General features: G+C 38.7%; 1 protein-coding gene and 1 long non-coding RNA gene across 6 annotated transcripts; both read left to right on the top strand.

The window, feature by feature from the left end:
- The first annotated feature begins 1460 nt into the window (after nt 1–1460).
- Nucleotides 1461–14866, top strand: LOC131232985 (protein TOPLESS-RELATED PROTEIN 2-like). 5 transcript variants are annotated; one of them, XM_058229528.1, is made up of 26 exons: nt 1461–1582; nt 2273–2511; nt 2647–2826; nt 2906–3019; nt 3095–3253; nt 4024–4201; nt 4281–4407; nt 4537–4646; nt 4784–4922; nt 5047–5120; nt 5285–5354; nt 5494–5567; nt 5649–5744; nt 5823–5918; nt 6095–6222; nt 6448–6682; nt 6759–6926; nt 7407–7505; nt 7632–7781; nt 11447–11557; nt 11645–11827; nt 11917–12045; nt 12702–12797; nt 12941–13126; nt 13263–13435; nt 14379–14866. In XM_058229528.1, exons 2-26 carry the CDS (start codon nt 2432–2434, stop codon nt 14581–14583), a joined length of 3360 nt encoding a protein of 1119 aa, XP_058085511.1. In that variant the 5' UTR covers nt 1461–1582; nt 2273–2431; the 3' UTR covers nt 14584–14866. The 5 variants fall into 5 exon arrangements, with proteins under 5 accessions (XP_058085511.1, XP_058085508.1, XP_058085510.1 ...); XM_058229525.1 differs by having other exon boundaries at nt 5047–5156; XM_058229527.1 differs by having other exon boundaries at nt 1462–1582; nt 5047–5156; nt 7635–7781.
- On the top strand, nt 7788–10413 carry LOC131232986 (uncharacterized). The gene is made up of 2 exons (XR_009165014.1): nt 7788–8898; nt 9028–10413. It is a non-coding gene; the product is annotated as an uncharacterized LOC131232986 (long non-coding RNA).
- Nucleotides 14867–16944: the final 2078 nt, after the last annotated feature.

Raw genomic sequence — 16944 nt, 5'->3', positions numbered from 1 at the left:
CATCTTTGTTCTAGTGGTATAGGAGACCCATTAGATGGATTGGATATTACCTAACATGAAGGGCCAGTTTGATTTTCCACTGCACGGGTAAATACCAGGAAAAATAGTAATAATTATTTCCCCATATATTTACAACATACTTGATTTGACCACTTACTTTTTTGACACAAAAATTGAAAACATTACAAAATATATATGGGTCCCACTGTGATACATTTCACTTATCTATACCGTTCATCCATTATGCCATTTGAGTTTATAGTATAAGCAAAAAAAATGAGGTATATCCAAAACTCAAGTGGACCACACCATACGAAAAAGGAAATCGAATACTTATTGTTAAAAACTTTGTGGGGCCACTGTTTTTTTTGGTGTGGGCCACCTGAGTGTTGTATCTACATCATTTTTTGTCTTATGCTTCAAAATATTATAGTAAAATAGATGGACGGAATGGATATATCATATACATTATTGTACCATTCAAAAATTAAAATTATCTCTTTTGAACTAGTTTCAATGGCATAAAACCTTATAAATTTTCAAATACGGTAAACCATAATAGTTATCTATTTCCAGTGTATTTACAATAGCTTTGAAAAAACAAATAGGCCTGAAAGGATGAGAATTATTTTCTGGGCGGACTAAATATAACCTAACCTGATATCGATGGGAGTTATTTTCTCGGCAGACCGGATGCTGTAGTCCATTAAATAACACAAAAGGGTCTTGGACTTGTACGTTCTCTGCTTATAAGCCCAATGCAAACGGAAGTGGATCACCTACCGAGTAACTCGTCACGCATTTAACTCCTTGGGGCTCACTGTAATATATATATATATATATATATATATATATATATATATATATATATATATATATATATATATATATATATAATCTTCTCCATTCATTTATTTTATTAGATAATTTTAGGAATTAAGGCCAAAAATAAAGTATATCTAAATCACAAGTGGACCACACTATAGAAAATAGTGTGAATTGAACATTTGCCATTGAAAAAAATATTGAGGGCATAGATGCTTTGTATCAAGTTGATATTTGTGTTTTCCTTTCATGCATGTCTGTGTGATCTTATGATCTTATGAAGAGGCTGGATGACAATTAAACACCACTGTGGGCCTTAGCAAGGTTTCAACGGTGAAAATCATTATTACATTGTTTTCTGCGGTGTGGTCCATTCGAGTTTTAGATATACTTTAATTTTGACTTAACCCACTAAAATGATCTTTAAAAAAGTATGGACGGCGTGGATAAGCCATATGCATTCACGGTGGGCCCAGCAGAGTTTACTTAGGGCCAATCTGCATCCAAAGCCAACCCAAAATCCTCTGTCGGGAAATTTCCGATGCGAGAAATTGCCGAGAACGAGATTTGTAAAGAGAAAAAGGCCGAGTACTGAGAAGCGACGGGATCTTTCCTCCTATAAAAGTCGAGTGATAGGGAAGGCATCAAACAAGAGAGAGAAGTGTTGCAGCGGAGACTGAGAGCGAGTTGCAGAGAAGGAGAAGCCAGCGAAACCCTAGAAATAGTCTATCTCTCCCTTTCCTCCTATAAATAGCGAGTAAGGCTGTTTTTACTCTTTTCAATCCTCTTTCGTTTTTTTTTTTTTTCAAACCTTTTTCGCTTTTTTTTTTTTTCTCGAATCAGTTCAGTTTCTGATCTAGAATCCCTCGAAAAAAGCGCATTTCTGCAGTCTAGATCGGTTATCATCGCTCGAATTAGAACTCTCTATCTCTCTTTGAAGTTCTCTCCCGATTTATCGCGTTTTCAAACCTTTTTCGCTTTTTTTTTTCCTCGAATCAGTTCAGTTTCTGATCTAGAATCCCTCGAAAAAAGCGCATTTCTGCAGTCTAGATCGGTTATCATCGCTCGAACTAGAACTCTCTCTCTCTCTTTGAAGTTCTCTCCCGATTTATCGCGTTTTCGATCGGATCGCCATTAATTGGGTTTTTGTGGAGGGGATTGGTGGAAGGGAGGAGGTTTGAGAGGGGTTTTGGGTGGTTTTACGTCGGATCTTGGTATTCTGTTGTGAAAAGGAGGTCTCTCGCCCATCCCCCATCCCCCCCTTCCGCAGGGCGAGTGGTGGGACGAGGTGTTTTGTCCTTATATTGTCAGGAACTTAGGGTTTGATTTATCGGTGTAGATCTTTGATGTGGGAGCTTAGAGACTGAATCCAGTCTCTGTTTTGATATTATGAGTTTCCGGGAAGATATTCTTTTCTTCTGACTGTTATTTTAATTTTTGTTGCAAGAGGATTTTAGATGAAGATGGAGATTTTTGGGCTGTTTTGAGGTGGTAAGAAGCGGAATCTTGAAGGAGGAGATAAAGGAGAAAAAGAACCGTTTTCTCCTTTTGTCTATTGTTTGATATTCAAATCTTTGCGCTGGAGCGGTTAGGGATACCGGGAACTATGTCTTCCTTGAGTAGGGAACTGGTTTTCCTGATTTTACAGTTCTTGGATGAGGAGAAGTTCAAGGAAACTGTCCATAAGTAAGCCACTTTTCTTTTCAGCTGTTTTATTAGTTCCAAAAAAAAAAAGAAAAAAAAAAAAGAAAAAGAAAAAAGAGAGATGCTAGTTTGGTATTCCTCTGTTTTCCTTATACAGTGGGTCTCTTGGAAATTTAGGTTGGAACAAGAATCGGGCTTTTTCTTCAACATGAAACATTTCGAGGATCAAGTTCAGGCAGGCGAATGGGATGAAGTGGAACGGTATCTATGCGGATTCACAAAGGTTGAAGACAACCGTTACTCGATGAAAATATTTTTTGAGATAAGGAAGCAGAAATATCTCGAAGCCCTTGATAGGTGGGTTTTTGTTTTTATCATTTATAAAATGTTTCTTGTAACTAATGGGGTATTGATCTATGGTTTTGATTTCTTTTAGGCATGACAGGGCCAAGGCTGTTGAAATTCTTGTTAAGGATCTTAAGGTGTTTGCATCTTTCAACGAAGAACTCTTCAAGGAGATCACCCAATTACTTACTCTCGAGAACTTCAGGTATTCATAACGTAGCCCTTTTGGTGAAGGTTTCGTGTTATTTGAGATTAATGCGCTTTCTGCTTGTGCATGTAGGCAAAACGAGCAACTTTCCAAGTATGGAGACACGAAATCTGCTCGGAATATCATGCTTTTGGAACTTAAAAAGCTCATTGAAGCAAACCCATTATTCCGTGATAAGCTTACATTTCCGGCTTTCAAAGCTTCACGGCTGCGGACTTTGATCAACCAGAGGTCATTTATTTTTACCTTAACTGTCTCCAATACTTTTTTTTTTCCGTCCTGTGAATTCAATAAATAAACCTGATATTATGGCTTAGAAAGAGAATGGAATCCATGGGGTTATCTATACTAAGACAACCTGGAACACATGTACCCTACCCACACGCAGACTCGTGCATGTACGAACTTGACCCGCCCACCCGTATTCTGTGAGTTATGGCTATAATACATGCATGGCCGTATGTTCCTCGATCCCATGTTCTATTCGAGGCAGAAAAAAATGTTGGCAGTCTCGCTAAATAATGTCACACTTGCATCCGCATACGCAGACTTGTGAGTATACAAACCTGACCCACCGGTGTTCTGTAAGTTATGGCTATAATACATTCATGGCTTAATGTTGGCAGTCTCGCCAAATAATGTCACACTTGCATCTTGAGTGTACAAATCTGACCCACCCGTGTTCTATAAGTTATGGCTATAATACATTCATGGCTTAATGTCCCTCAATCCCATGTTCTAACCGAGGAGGAAAATTTCTGACACTTTGCCTCTCAGTTTTTGCATTTTCCTTATCTTTTTCTGGTCTTAGTCAAGTTACTAAATTTTAGAAAGAAAAGAAACAAACCATGCGTGCATGGGCTATGTTGCGAGACTTGCATTGCCACTGAGTGTTTAAACTAATATCAGAATTATAAGTTCTCTGACTACTTAATTATTTAGATTTTTTTTTTTCCTGAAATCTGATTATGTTGCTCAGTTATTTCTGTTGTCATTTTCAGTCTCAATTGGCAGCATCAGCTTTGCAAGAATCCTCGGCCCAACCCTGATATCAAAACACTTTTTACAGATCACACATGCAACCCTACCAATGGAGCCCGTGCTCCACCTCCCAACAACAGCCCCCTTGTGGGAACCATTCCCAAAGCTGGGGCATTTCCTGCCATTGGTATTCATAGTGTAAGAGAATTGGATTCATGCATTAACATAGCTCTCATTTCCTTAGAACATTGATTTACATCAATCTTTTACCATGCAGCCATTTCAACCAGTTGTTTCTCCATCAGCTAGTGCTATTGCGGGATGGATGTCTAGCCCTAACCCTCCTTTACCCCATGCTGCTGTGGCAGCAGGACCCCCTGGTCTTGTGCCGCCTCCTAATGCAGGTGAGCCTCTTCTAAATAGTCTTATTGCAGATGTATTGGGAAGATTTTTTTTCTCCTGTGTCTTGAGAAACAGCTTTAGAAGTCTGTTTAGACTTTAGATTAAAACTGCAGTCTTTGCAATGCCTACAGCTGCATTTTTGAAACACCCGAGGACTCCTACAAGTGCTCCTGGGATGGATTATCAGTCAGTTGATTCTGAGCACTTGATGAGGAGGGTGCGTACAGGACAATCTGATGAGGTATGAAAGAATTAAAAACCATTTTCAGAATTTAGAAATCAATTCTCTGTATTGTTGGATTTTATTCTTTTTGTGGGTGCTAAATGTTTGTTTATTAATCTTCACTTATTCATCGTGCTAAAACATGGCTTGTGTAGGTGTTGTTCTCTGGGGCAACACATCCCCCCAATATCTATTCACAAGATGATCTTCCCAAAACTGTTGTGCGGGCTCTTAACCAGGGCTCAAATGTCATGAGCATGGACTTCCATCCACAGCAGCAGACAATTCTCCTAGGTGATTGCTTGCATGAATTCTTTAGTGATTATGTTCCAAAATGTTAAGTATCATTTCATTTTTGTCACAATGCTTATTGTTTTAAATTGGTGAACCTAATCTTCTTTGTAATATTATCTTGTAGTCGGAACAAATGTTGGTGACATTGGGATATGGGAAGTTGGTTCTCGAGAGAGGCTTGCACATAAAACGTTTAAGGTTTGGGACATCTCATCTTGTTCAATGCCGTTACAGGTACTGTTTTGTTAATTGCATGGCATAACCCCTAGTGATTCCATAATCATGTCATAATGGCTGAATTAAGCCTTCTAGATGACTGCCATGATATCCTTATTAATAGTGGTTCCTGATTAAATTTCCAGACAGCATTGATGAAAGATGTCACAATTTCCGTCAATCGATGTATATGGGGCCCAAATGGATCAATACTTGGTATAGCTGAAATTTTGTCCACTTCTATATGGGTTTTTCATTGTTGAGTCTGCACCTTCTTACTGTCAACCAATTGCATGTTTCACCTAATGAGGTTTGCCTTTCTCATGGTCACATTCTGCTACATTGTTTCTTCTAGGTGTTGCATTTTCCAAGCATATTGTTCAGATATATACTTATGGTCCGACGGGCGAGTTGAGACAACATTTGGAGGTAATTCCCATATATGAGTATGTCATCCTTCAAGTAGAAGAGTAAGATATGGTTTGCTGACTCTTCAATATGGTGTTATAGATTGATGCTCATATTGGTGGAGTTAATGATATTGCTTTCTCTCATCCCAACAAGCAACTCTGCATAATCACATGCGGTGATGACAAGACAATTAAGGTGATGATCTTGAGGCCCAAAATTTGGTTAAGAAAAGGTTTGAGCATTTGTTGACATGGTTCACTATATAAATGCCAGGTTTGGGATGCAGTAGCTGGATGCAAGCAGTATGTATTTGAAGGTCACGAAGCACCTGTATATTCCGTTTGTCCTCATCACAAAGAGGCTATTCAGGTACCTTTTTAGCTGTTGTCTTCTATGTAGGGATGCTGTCCCTTCTTAAAGATTCTATTTTAGTGCAACAATACCAGAATACTAAATTGATGGATATTTAGTGGAAGATTGGACAGAGCTCATTTATCGATTATTGTGGAGTTTGTGGATTCATCTGACTTTAGCTTCATCTGCAGTTTATTTTCTCTACTGCTATTGATGGGAAAATTAAAGCATGGCTCTATGATTTCTTGGGATCAAGAGTTGATTATGATGCTCCTGGACTCTGGTGCACCACTATGGCATATAGTGCAGATGGATCTAGGTGAACCTTATTATACTTAAAATCTGCTTGTTAATATTTCAAATAAGTGGATACTGCAACTGTTGTTTTCATTATCCTTGACTGGTGCATCGATTATTGGAATGAGTCTTATGATCTAGTACAAATTTATAGTTGCCAAAATTTTCCTTGAATTCATGAGTACAATGGACTATACCTTCTTTTTGTATTCTATCTTATAATAATTTTTCTCTCATCTTTTTGTAGGCTCTTCTCTTGTGGAACAAGTAAGGAAGGGGACTCCCACTTAGTTGAGTGGAATGAGAGTGAAGGAGCTATCAAACGGACATACTCTGGTTTTAGGAAGCGCTCCTTAGGCGTTGTCCAGTTTGACACAACAAGGAACCGCTTCTTAGCTGCTGGTGATGAATTTCAGATTAAGTTTTGGGACATGGATAATACCAATATATTAACCACTACAGATGCAGATGGTGGATTGCCGGTTAGTATAAACCACTCAAGTCAAATTGTTTGATGGATCAAAGGTTATTTATTTCTGCTATTGTTATTCTTTGCAGGCAAGTCCTAGGCTGAGATTCAACAAAGAGGGCTCATTGCTAGCAGTAACAACAAGTGACAATGGAATCAAGATCTTGGCAAACACTGATGGGCAACGCCTAATTAGGATACTGGAGAGCAGGACATTTGAGGGGTCTCGAGGCCCTTCTGAGCAAATCAACACAAAAGTTTGTTTTCTCCCTTCTCGTTGAACTTTCTTTCCTTCTTTATTTTATTTTATATGATGATGGTAAAAATGTTGATGATATTCTGGAAGACCCAATAGCAGTTAGGACTATTCTATTTGAACTTGGGTTTTTACAAAGAGATGCATAATGCTGATGACAGCATGGCAAGGTTATCTGGGTTTATTGGAAGGAAATTCCTGGTTAGGATTCCTCCATTTGATTTTGGTTGGATTTTCTATATTGTTAAAGAGCATTCGTTTAGTAATGGGTACATTAAGTTGTTTGGGACCTCCCATTTTATCTTTTGTTTTTGTTTTTGGCAATGCTGAGTAGGATTTTCCAAAATATCAGTAAGAAAAGATTTGTTTAATGGTTGCGCTCCTCTTCCTCAATTTCATTTTTGGGTACAATTGGGTTTCTGTTTGCACAGTGCACTTGCACCCTCTAATTTCAATGTGCATTTGCTACCTGGTTATGCAGCTTCCAATTGTTAATGCACTGGGTTCTGTGACCAATGTTTCTTCCCCGCTTGTTGCCAACCTCGACCGAATCCCTCCACCGGTGTCTATGAGTAGCCTAGTAAGTGTTATCATGCTTTTTGCCTCACTAATATAAGTAAAACTATTCTGCCTTTCTTCTATATTCATGCCTACATAAAATATAAATTGACTTTGCAAGTCTGAGATACGAGGTTGAATGAAATAGCAGGTTACCATGGATAGCAACCGGACAGTGGATGTTAAACCCAGAATTGTGGATGATGTTGATAAGATAAAAAGCTGGAAACTGGCTGATATCGTTGACTCAGCTCAGCTCAAAGCTCTACGGTTGCCTGACCCCTTGACAACTGCAAAGGTATGTAATAGAATTGAACTTTCTCTTAGGAATAATGCTTTCAATTAAATAACGCCAAAAATAAGGATGAATGAAGACAATGGAATGAGATTCCCCTAGAAGCAGATGGTGAAAAGCCTTCCTTTTACTTAGATATCAGTCGTCTCTTCTGACATGGGCTTACAAAATGTTTAGCCTAGATTGAAAACGAGGATTTTTATCAAACACATAGGACAGTTTCAATGGCTAAGTCCTACTCTGTTCTCCAAAACCAATCCTTGCCTCAAGCTAAGGATCCTATATGTCACATTTGGAGTCTGGGGCCTTCTTGGGTGGTGGCCTTGAGGAAAAGGCAAATTATCCTCCCTAATGGATGTATCCTATGCTCGCATGATGAGGAAACGGTAGACCATCTATTCATTCACTGGGAGCTCACTCGGGTAAATTTTGGAGATTCTTTACTCTGGAAAAAATACTGGGTGATGCCCCAAAAGGTTGGGGATCTATTATCCCTGTGGCACTTTGCCCGGTCTGGAATGCCAGGGTTGCATGAATCCTCATGCTTACTGTTGTTTTATGGGTAACCTCACCGGAATTCAACAACAAAACTTCTTATGACAACGGCCGCATCCATATCAGGTCTTCCATCCACTCCAAGCTACTAATGTATTTATGGGGACTCAGATGGAAATCTTTGAAGGTAGCTTGGGGAATCTTTCTTCATTGTATTAGCTGAATGATTCCTCTTCATCCTTTCTGCCTGTATTTTCCCATGTTTTGTATTTAGGCCTGTTTCCATGTTTTTTACTGATCTTTCCAGCACCAAGAAATAACCTGTGTAATCCCTTTTGGCCATGATTGGGTCTGAGAGCTTTGGAGCAAATAACCGTAGCCTCTCTTAAGTCGCAAGGTCAATGCCTCAGCTGTAGTCATGTCTCCCTTTCACCCACGGGCCCAGAGGACGAGAAAGCAATTGAACCATTTTCATCTGTCCACTCCATGACGCTTGCTTGATCCCATGTTGCTAAGAGAAGATCAACCGAAGTTAACTTTTCAGCACCTGAAAGTGGGATGGAGACGTTTTTCAGTTTGGTGGGTTAAATTGTCCACTAGAGCTAAATTGGAAATAAGGTCCAAGGTAGTTAATACCCGAAACCTGCATGCATTTTATAAGATTAATTGTGATTTATTTCTGCCACTTCGATTAAGCATTCTTATTGTCAGAAATCTGACTATTTCTATCACTTCCATACTACTCAACACGAAGCCATCGGAAGCATCTTCAATAGGATCCTATCCTGCTTCATCGAACCACTGCCCTGACTCATAATAGTCTCACCATGCTTGCAATGGAACACACAGGAGATGCCAAACAAACTCAAGAAATAGCCACAAAAGCTTCAGATCTGCTAATGAATGTACGAGTGGGGCACCAGTTCCACTCCCTTGCATCAAATACAAATGGAATTTTTTATTTGGGTGGGGATGAATAGTGAATATTCATCTGCCACCCTCTCCAAAAGAAAGCCTCCAATTTGGGAGGGGTCAAAGTAGACAGCCAAATCACGAGGAGAGCCACCATCTATAGAAATGGCAAGGAGCTTTGAGCACCATGTCAATTTGCAAATAGGCTCATCCTTCTCATGGCTGCAATGAAGACACTTTCAAGCAGCAACAAGAAAATGAAATGTCCACTTCGTCATCCTTGAGATTTCTGCTAAAAGTAATAGCATATGTAATATCTTTTCAATAATGACCATTCTAAGTCAACCCATCATAGAGCCTCAGGGTTCTGGAAAGTGACGTTTGGATTGGAACATTATTTGGGAGGGAGACATACTTTTAATCCAGGGAATGGTTCTCGGAGGATTAGTGGAGCAGTGATAGGCCCATCTCTAGTCTTTACCCCCAACTGTATAGGGGGTCTTGGAAAGGAGGAAGAATTTCTCATTGTTTCTCCCAGGTGGCTAACCAAGTAGGTCTGTACTCCTTATTTCTGCAGATTTTTTTTTTTTTTTGTCAGTGACTATTTTTTGGTCAATGAGATGAAAGAGTTTTTAGTCTTCTGGTCTTGATGGAAGGACGAGGGCCATTGTTTGTGGAGAGGGACGTGGAGCTGAAAGTTGGTGAGATCAGAGTGCTTTTCCCTCAAATCATTTTATTTTGTTATCACTGCTGGCTCTAAACCTAGGGAGTTGGATCTGATCGGACACATTTGAAAATATTTGGGCCTGTCTCGTGTGAGCAATCTTGAATAGCTTGTTGGGAAGAACAAGGTAATAGCGATGGATTTGTTAAGTAAAAGAGAAGGTAATGATGATAGACCACCACCGAAGGAGCAGACAGATGATTATTCCAAATGTGTGCATTCTATGCCTACAAGATATAGAATTGGTGGGCCATTTATTCTTGCAATGCAGTTTCTCATCATCCATTTGTTGGAAATTCCTCGGTCTCTTCAAAATCATTTCGGTGATGCCTCGTTTGCTTGCTGACTTTTTCAAGCTATAGCATGAAAGCTTTAGAGGCCAAGAGAGTTCTGTGGACATCACCTTTGCTTGTTGGGCTTTTGATTTGGCTTGAATGTAATAATAAGATGACTCTTAACATGTTGGGCTCCTCAATTTTTTTTTGAAGGCATATTGAAAAGTGACTGAATGAGTTGTTGGTGTCTTTCAATGTTCTTGCAAGAGCTCCGTCACCCCAAGAATCTCACTTGATCACCTGTTTTCACTTTGAATCTCATTCCCCCCTCCTGAAGGGTCTTTTTCACCTTTTACATCTTTCCTAACTTTTGAACGTTCTTCTACAATTCTATCTCTTCCTTGAAGTTCCATTATGTTCCTAGGTCCACCCCATACTCTTCCCTGACTCTCCACCGCCATTAACCAAGAAGATTCCAATTCCTTTCCATAATTCCCCCTCCCCTCCCACATACATGCACAATACCATCTTCTCTCTCTCCCTCTCTCTCTCCCTCTCTCACGGTAAAGACGTATATTATATTAAAAACTAATAATGCAGAAGCTTACAAGGATGAACTGTACAAAGATCCCCGGATCTGGTTAAAACTCTTATCCTATTGGGAAAAAGCCTCTGTCTCTTCTCCTTTACTCTTTTGCACCTCACTCCACTTAATGAGATGATGGTCATGCTACTTTTTTCCCTCCCAAAGGGAGTTTCTCTGCCACGCCTTGTCTCTTAGCCATGCCTACCAGATTTCATAGTAGAATTGGACATTAGGATTCTGATTGAGCTATGAAATCAGCTAATTACATTGAACTGTTTGGAGCAGAAAATAGCTAGAGATCTTCTTGGTCTTTAAGGCTTGTTTGTTGCAAGGATTAAAATTGGCTTCCCCTATATCACATCATCTGAACCCCAAATATAGATTTTTTCTGATATGAGTTTGCATCAGATGATGATTAGTTCTTTTTGTTTGCATTATCAAACATTTTATCGTACAGATATGAATTCAACATCTTAGCTAGAATGTTGATTCTGAAAAGCCTGAATCCAATTTTGGAAATAAATTCCCCTTTCCGGAGATTTGTTGGTTGCTTAAGAGTGTTTTTTTTCTGATAGCCAATGACCATCTTTTTTGTACTTAATAAATACTTTTCTGCCTTTTGTTATCATCTAGCTCAGCTGGTTCAGCGTAGAGATACTTATGTCATGAGTTGCAGGTTATGCGACTGATATACACAAACTCTGGGCTGGCAGTATTAGCACTTGCTTCCAATGCCGTCCATAGGCTGTGGAAATGGCAGCGAACTGATAGGAATCCATCTGGGAAGGTTAGCTTTCACCATATTTACATTTCTAGAGAGATTTTTTTTCTAGAATATATGATTTATGATTGCTTTTTCCCCTGTTCTTTTCAGTCCACTGCATCCATCATTCCTCAGTTGTGGCAACCTCCCAGTGGAACTCCTATGACTAATGACACAAGTGAAACCAACTCTGGCGAAGATTCAGCTGCATGTATTGCTTTATCTAAGAATGATTCGTATGTCATGTCTGCTTCTGGTGGAAAGGTTTCTTTGTTCAACATGATGACATTTAAGGTACATAATGGTTCCAACCCACTTCTTAGCAATGTGATTATTTTTAATTGAGATTTTGAAACTCATGGAATGAAACATGTAACTTTCAGGTCATGACGACTTTCATGTCACCATCTCCTGCAGCAACCTTTCTGGCATTCCATCCACAAGATAATAATATCATTGCCATAGGGATGGAAGATTCTACCATTCAAATTTACAATGTCCGGATTGATGAGGTATCAACTTTGGTTTTCATATCTTGAATGCCATAATTTTATAAGGAACCCCTTCAAGGAAAAAAAAAATAAAATGTATAAAGCGAGGATATGGTACCTAAAATTTTCTGGTATTTGATGCATGTGCAATTTTTTTCAAGATCTCTTGTGCTTTCCCAAATTGTTCGACCAACATTAAGCAAGAACATTTCTCGCATTTACCAAACAGAAGCCACAAATCGTTTTCCTTTTTATTAGGTTCTGGGATATTTGATTTTCTATATTTTTTTTTTGATCAGTTCAAAGAACTGTATATGAACCGTAGAAAATAAAGGAAAAGAAAAAAGAAAAAAAAAAAAAGGAGGAGGAAAGAAGTTGCTAGTAGTGGCTAACATGAGCTGGTCTTTCCAGATAGCTCTGGAAGATGCATAATACTAATCACTAAAATTCGATAAATCATGACCTGTGGAATTGTAAGGGTGAGGGTCATGGATAGTTGGCCATGGAAAACCAAGGGTAGAAGAGTTGGAACTTAAAACTATTCTTTATGTTTTCTGCATGTGAAGATTTCACATTTATGATTTCCTCTGTTTGTCTCCTTTTTTTTGAAAGATATCTGGTTGTCTATTTGGATTGTCCACCTTAATGTTCGACTTCTTGTTATTCAATGTCGAAAGGTTAAGATCAAGCTTAAGGGTCACCAGAAGAGAATCACAGGCCTTGCATTCTCCCAGTCCTTGAATGTGCTGGTTTCTTCAGGCGCTGATGCACATGTAAGTAAAATGCGATGAATATGTTTTGATTATTTTTACTTGAAGGGAGTCACTATTTACTCACTCTGACTAATAAATGCGCACATCCTTCCTGCTTTTGGATTATACTCATACTCTTGTTTCTGACTTGGACTAAATTTCAGCTATGCGTGTGGAGCATCGATGGGTGGGAGAAGAAGAAATCAAGGTTTATACAAGCACCGGCAGGTCGCTCGTCTCCTCTAGTTGGGGAAACAAAAGTTCAGTTCCATAATGATCTAGTGCACCTGTTAGTGGTCCATGAAAGCCAACTTGCTGTCTACGATAGCAAACTCGAGTGCTTGCGTTTGGTGGGTTTTTACCTTTACAATTTTGAATGAAGTGGCAGTATTTCTTTCATATGGAATCAATTTACTTTTGTGGAAACACTTTCCCTTTCTTATGGATCCCTCTCACACTCTCTCTCTCCCCCTCTGTTTTATTCAGTGGTCTCCGAGAGACGCTCTCTCGGCACCCATCACAAGCGCTATCTATTCATGTGATGGTCTGCTGGTATACACTGGGTTCTGTGATGGTGCAGTTGGAGTCTTTGATGCAGACAGCTTGAGGCTTCGATGTCGGATAGCACCCTCTGCTTATATACCATCTTCTGTTGCTAGGTATGCAAACTGAAATGTTTTCCTTGTTTTATCAGTTAGACAAATGAAATGATGGTTAATGCTCACTGTTCTTTTAGATTTGCCAAAATGCAAAATTTACACTATTTGCTGAAACTTCATTTAAAAAAAAAGTTCAATATTTTGCTGATTGTTTGCATAGGTATTGATTTCTGTATGTTATTATTATTTGGTAATTCATTTGTCAGTTGCCTCTGCTTATATACCATCTTCAGTTGCTAGATATGCAAACTGAAATGTTTTCCTCGTTTTATCAGTTAGACAAATGAAATGATGGTTAATGCTCACTGTTCTTTTAGATTTGCCACAATGCAAAATTTACACTATTTGCTGAAACTTCATTTTTTTAAAAAAAAGTTCAATATTTTGCTGATTGTTTGCATAGGTTTTGATTTCTGTATGTTATTGTTATTTGTTAATTCATTTGTCGGTTGCCTCTGCTTATATACCCTCTGCTTATATACCATCTTCTGTTGCTAGGTATGCAAACTGAAATGTTTTCCTTGTTTTATCAGTTAGACAAATGAAATGATGGTTAATGCTCACTGTTCTTTTAGATTTGCCACAATGCAAAATTTACACTATTTGCTGAAACTTCATTTAAAAAAAAAAGTTCAATATTTTGCTGATTGTTTGCATAGGTATTGATTTCTGTATGTTATTATTATTTGGTAATTCATTTGTGAGTTGCCTAATGGTGCGTGCTTCTCTTGCTGTGAACATACGCTTTTTTCCCCTTACCGTGCCAATTAATTTTTGCATTCTGCTAATTGGAGTCCCATTTCCTTTTTCTTTCTTTCTTTTTCTTTTTGAACAAGCCTTTTCTTCTTCGGGCCTTGTCCTTCATTTATAGAATTTGAATAGTCAGGACAAGGCTGTGATGATGATGAATTCATCAAATCTTTTGGAATGTTGGATTTTGCAGCAACAGCAATGCCCACCCGTTGGTGATTGCAGCTCACCCATCTGAGCCCAACCAGATTGCCCTGGGCATGAGCGATGGTTCAGTATATGTCATCGAACCATCAGACGGAGAACTAAAGTGGGGGGGCCCTCCCCCTCCAGAGATTGGGACACCTCCTTCAAATCCCGCATTGAGTAACCAAGCATCAGAACCCCATCCGAGGTGATTTTGAAGGAACCATGACCTGGAAAGAAGTCAAGTGACCGGCCCTCTCAAGCCTTGCAGAGGCGGTTGCTTTTTTCATCTGACGCCATGCAGTGGAGGGCCATCATATATAATAACAATAATAATGATAATATATGATACATATTCCTGTTGTAAAGTTTTTCTTTTTTTCTCCTTACAGGGCAGGCTGAGATCAAATTTTCTTGTGTATGACATCACCTTCAGATATATAAAATGTTTTGCGTAGAGGGGTAAGAGGCGGTCCTCCCCCTCTTTTCCTTTAATCTCCCCCCTCGTAGGAGTTTCTCTCTCTCTCTCTCTCTCTCTCTCTCTCTACATATATATGTTGTTGGGCTTTGTGCAAGTTCGTTTTCTTATTATTACTTTGTCAGCTGAATGCTTATATTAACATTATGGTGTTTTCATGGCCAGGCATGCAGTTTTTCCCCCCCCACTTTTTCAAATTTTGGAGGGCAAAAATCATCACCATCTAAAGCCTTTTCGCTTTTCCTAATGAAAATCATCATTGTCTTTGTCATCATCATTATCATCATCTAAGCCTTTTTGCCTTTTCCTAACGAAAATCGTCATTGTTATCGTCATCATTATGATCATCATCTAAAGCCTTATACCAACTAATTGGGATTGGCTGCATGAGTCATATTCCACCATTCCACTCTATCAAGGACCATATCCTCGGCTAAACCATAGGTTGTCAAGGTTTTTTCTTACTATCTTTGCCCATGTTGCCTTCACTTTTGTCTGTTTAAAGGCTTTGACTTGAACCCACACACTCCTAACGATTGTGATTCTTGGTCTTAATCTTCCACATGGTCAAACCATCTAAAGCCCCGCTTTTGCTCGGGGTGTTACCTATTGGCACACCTATTGGCACTACCAAATTCATCGAATGAGTTTATTTCAAATTCTACCCTTTCTAATCTTGCAACTGAATCCATTTTAACATGTTCATCTTATAAACATTTTTTTTCCTGGACCTTGTGACATTTTACCTCAAAAGTATTGCTCATCTTATAATTGTTCTATGCTGTCTCTTTCAGTTTGATCAGTAATGCAAAGAAAAACAAAATAGTTTGAATACTAATTCAGCAGTTAGATCAAACTCTAATTCTATGATCAACCACCTTCTCAGTTGCTCTTATGAATTATCAACCTAAGATATTGAAAATGGTTGATGGTCGATTTGAAGGGACAAAATCAGGACATCAGATAATGCTGATATATTGCGTCTGCTTTATCATTATAAACGATGTACGACATGAACCCCACCTAGGTGGAATATTGTCCCAAGCATTGTAGTAACCCTTGCATTAGTGTCATTCCTGTACAAGCTTTGCTCGACTTGAAAGAAAATTGACGGTTGCTCAATGCTTATTGTTAACTAACGCATGGTAGGCCTGTTAACCTAGTGGAATTTTGACAGTCTCCGGTCAGATATTATCAAGTTTTTAAGAAAACTCTAATCTAAAACTAGAATTATCTCTAAATGATGTCACTAAAAACCATCAATGTCGATGTTGATCCCTCAAACCTAAAGGTCTCTCCGTAATTTATCCTAGATGAAGGAGATGAAGGAGAGGCTCGAGAGCTGAGAGCCTCGACACATTCTTCAAAACAGGATTGAGGAGAACACAGAGCCACCCATACAAGGGGATTCCACATGCTCCACATGCTCCACATGCCCACTGAATAACGAGGGGAAGAGAGGGACTCTCTCTCCCTCTCTCTCTCTCTCTCTCTCTCACAGACACTTTTCTTTCTGCAGGTGAAACCCAAGGATGGGGATTTTAAAGGCTAATAGAAACATCAGTTATGATACTCTATACCATAAAATCTTCTATATGCCGTGTTACATTATAGTCTAAGATCTTGCATTATGTTTTCTGTATTTGATCCAATCCTTCTATTGTTATGGCCATTTACCATTGACCTAATGCTTATGCAGATCAAGTGGTGGACCCTACATTTAAACCATCAAATCATCATCATGCACGATCAAAATCTTTTAAGTAGTTAAAAAAAAATAAATTAACGATTAAAAGCATTTGTAAAACTTTTTTAGTAATGGTCCAGTAAAAAAAAATTACTTGATGAATATCTAATTCCAAGATCCAATCTATAAGTTCCTAACAAGCTAGTGGATTCCTTATTAGATATGTGAGCCTCAACTAGACTTTGATGGATGTGCCCAACTATTCCTGCTTTTGTTGGCCACACAAGGATATAATAAATTGAGCCAAAGCACATGTAATCAAGTTCTTGAACTCCCACATATCTTCAATTGAATGATTAATTAAATATGTACATCCTTAACTCATTCATAAATCAAGAATGACGGGCC

This window comes from Magnolia sinica, chromosome 18 (assembly GCF_029962835.1).
Source record: "Magnolia sinica isolate HGM2019 chromosome 18, MsV1, whole genome shotgun sequence".
In the NCBI taxonomy this organism is placed as follows: domain Eukaryota; kingdom Viridiplantae; phylum Streptophyta; class Magnoliopsida; order Magnoliales; family Magnoliaceae; genus Magnolia; species Magnolia sinica.
This window is presented reverse-complemented; position numbering and strand designations above follow the sequence as displayed.